At 32.9% G+C, this 2,851-nt stretch overlaps 1 protein-coding gene across 1 annotated transcript; it reads left to right on the top strand.

Annotated features, from left to right (window-relative positions):
- On the top strand, positions 680 to 1,786 carry LOC109224679 (LOB domain-containing protein 29-like). The gene is made up of 2 exons (XM_019389211.1): positions 680 to 1,021; positions 1,111 to 1,786. The coding sequence occupies exons 1-2, from the start codon at positions 740 to 742 to the stop codon at positions 1,528 to 1,530; spliced, it is 702 nt and encodes a 233-aa protein (XP_019244756.1). The 5' UTR covers positions 680 to 739; the 3' UTR covers positions 1,531 to 1,786.

Genomic DNA, 2,851 nt, shown 5'->3' with positions numbered 1-2,851 from the left:
GATTTTGAGTGGTAGTAAAAATAGCTTTTCCCACAAAAACACTTTTGGAATCTTAGGCTGAACAGAAATTGCTGCTCTAACATTAGCAAAGCTACTTTTCGAATTGTTACTCTTTCAAAAAAGTACTTATGATTAAAAAGATATTTTTCAAAATAAGCAGATTTTAAAAGTTAGCCAAACAGGTCAGTAGAATAACTTTCAAAGGCTTTAACATTTATTATAGAAATGAAAGCTTGCATATGTTAAAGCTACCAGATAAGATTTAATCAAACGCAAAAACGAAATATTTCTTGCATCAGTAAATGAACAAGTATGTGGGTAATCTTAACAGCTTTATGTAATTCTCCTCTCCTAAAAGCAAGAAATAAATAAATGGAAATGAGCTGAATAAGATCCAGCAATGAAGCAGCAGGCAGAGATGTAAGGGTTTGGTTTATGCTACCTCTAATATTGTCCTTTAAGGATGTTAAATGGAATCTCAAAGGGCAGTATTAAAATTTGAGAATGGAAAGGGTAAACAGAATTTTATAATACAAACAAATTAAATCTGTTGCCCAATAAGGGAACCACTATCAATTAAAATAATTATGTATTCATTATTTTATGATCCACCTCCCTCCTCCTCTAGTGTTTATAAACATGGTGATAATGCTTGCACTTATCTAAGAACTCAGAAAAATTAATTCTGATTATCATCAGTACCAGCAAATTAAACATACTAATTAAGATCAATTAGAAGATGACAGGCTCTGCAGGTTCCCCTTGTGGTGCTTGCAAGTTTTTGAGAAGAAAATGTGTTAAAGGTTGTGTTTTTGCCCCTTATTTTTGCTATGAACAAGGTGCTACTCATTTTTCAGCCATCCATAAGGTTTTTGGGGCAAGTAATGTATCAAAACTTCTTGCTCATATACCCGTTACTGATCGTGGCGAAGCGGCTGTTACAATCGCTTATGAAGCTCAAGCTAGACTTCAAGATCCAATATATGGATGTGTTTCACATATTTTTGCTCTTCAACAGCAGGTTTGTAAGCTTCAAAATTGTTAATTGAACCTTTATTAATGCTAGTTAATTAGTCCTGGAATTTATGAGTTTTTTGTTTGATTTCACAGGTTGTCAATTTACAAGCACAACTTGCTTCTCTAAAGGAACAAGCAGCTCATCAAAACTTGCAAAATGGTTCCAACTATGCAAACCCTAATTATGAAAAATTTCAAGATCTTCAAAGTTGGTTTCATCAGTCTGAAAATTCCAACACCAATATGTCCCAATTTGATTCTAGCTTGACCAGTAACAATATTGGATCAACCCCATATTATGGAAGTCATGAAAACATGACATCAAATAATTACCATATGGGGAGTTATGAGAATATGATGCTTACAAAGGAAAATATGTCAAGTTTTGAAGAGGGTTCTTGTTCAATAGATTCTTATGACATGCAAACAGATCATCACAACAGCCAATGGACATTTCAAGATGATGCAGATGACCTTCAGTCAGTGGCTTTCAGATATCTTCAACATTCTTGATCAGTACTTGGGGCTTCAAAAACAAATCATGGGTGAAGATTAATTACTCTGTCAATTTTTGTATTGCTAAAAGCAGACTTTATGACATGAATTATCTGCTAGCTTTCATAAATGAGCTAGAAACCCTAGAATGTTCAAAACCATCATAAGCCTATGGTTCTGCCTACAATTGTTTTTCCTTAGGTCATGTGTAACCTTGAATATAATTAGAATATTATTAGTAGTATATTTTAATAAATCTGCCCTTTTGTTTTGAGTCCTTTGGCTTTTCAGAGGACCTAGCCAGGTTTTAGACCTAGTAGACCTTATCAGTGCTTATAGAAACCTAATTATTACTGTGTACTTTCCCTTTTTTGAAGCTTAGAACATCAGTTCACAATACCACTTGGGTGCTTCTTTGAGGTTTTTAGCTGTAAATGATCACTTGCTATTCTAACTTTTCTTGATATTCTTGGGTGATATTGATTATTCTTAGGTGTTAAACTATTAATCTTGGAGTTTCTTCTTTTGACTGAAAAGACTGAAGGAGTTTAATTTTATATACTTCCAAAAAGACTTCAAAACCTTTGGCTGTTACATGACAGTGCACACAGAAAATCATGAGTTCTACTAATCATATGTATAAAGGATCATTTTCGGAGAACAAGAACATATATATTGATAGCAAAACTGCATGTCTTAACATCTACATAACCAAAATGTTTATGAATCACAGTGGAAAGAGGATACTAATTATAGGAGTACAAGCATATATAGATTATGTTATTAGTTTCTCAAGAGAAATGAGTAAAAAAAAGTACTTATATCCCCTGCAATGCCAATCCCTAGGAAATTAATTAAGTGTTCTAAGCCTAACATTATAGCTTTAAAAAGTCTTTTCATACTTAGCTTGACAGATTCTTAAATGATTGAAAAGGGTCTTGTAATTAATGTTTAACTTAAGATAGAACTTTGTTAGGTGTGAGTACTCCATGATCATATATTAAAAGAGAATTAACTTCTGACAATGAGAACTGAGAGGCAAGTTTCAAATATACTACTGACTGTCAGTCAACAATAGACTGTATATGTCAGGTTATGCTTCTTAGAAACCTGCAAGCCGCAAAAGGAGAATCTTAGCTTGCACAAAAGATGAGGACTAGCAATATTTTGTTAAGTCTAAACAATGTGTGTATCTCTATTTCTAAAAATGAGGTAGACTTACTTATGCATGGGGTGCTAATATATTCAAAAAAGTGGTTATTACATAGATGAATCCAAGATTTATGGTCATTAGGTTTCTAAATATGTGTGTGTATATATAGACACACGCCTTATTTAA

This window comes from Nicotiana attenuata, chromosome 3, assembly GCF_001879085.1.
Source record: "Nicotiana attenuata strain UT chromosome 3, NIATTr2, whole genome shotgun sequence".
Lineage (NCBI taxonomy): Eukaryota > Viridiplantae > Streptophyta > Magnoliopsida > Solanales > Solanaceae > Nicotiana > Nicotiana attenuata.
Note: the sequence above shows the minus strand (reverse complement) of the source record. Positions and strands in the feature narration are given on the sequence as shown.

Excerpts from the sequence above, each read along its gene's own strand:
- LOC109224679 (XM_019389211.1), top strand. The coding sequence starts at position 740 with ATGACAGGCTCTGCAGGTTCCCCTTGTGGTGCTTGCAAGTTTTTGAGA. Across the intron at positions 1,022-1,110 it reads TTTTTGCTCTTCAACAGCAG|GTTGTCAATTTACAAGCACA; the intron begins GTTTGTAAGCTT and ends TTGATTTCACAG.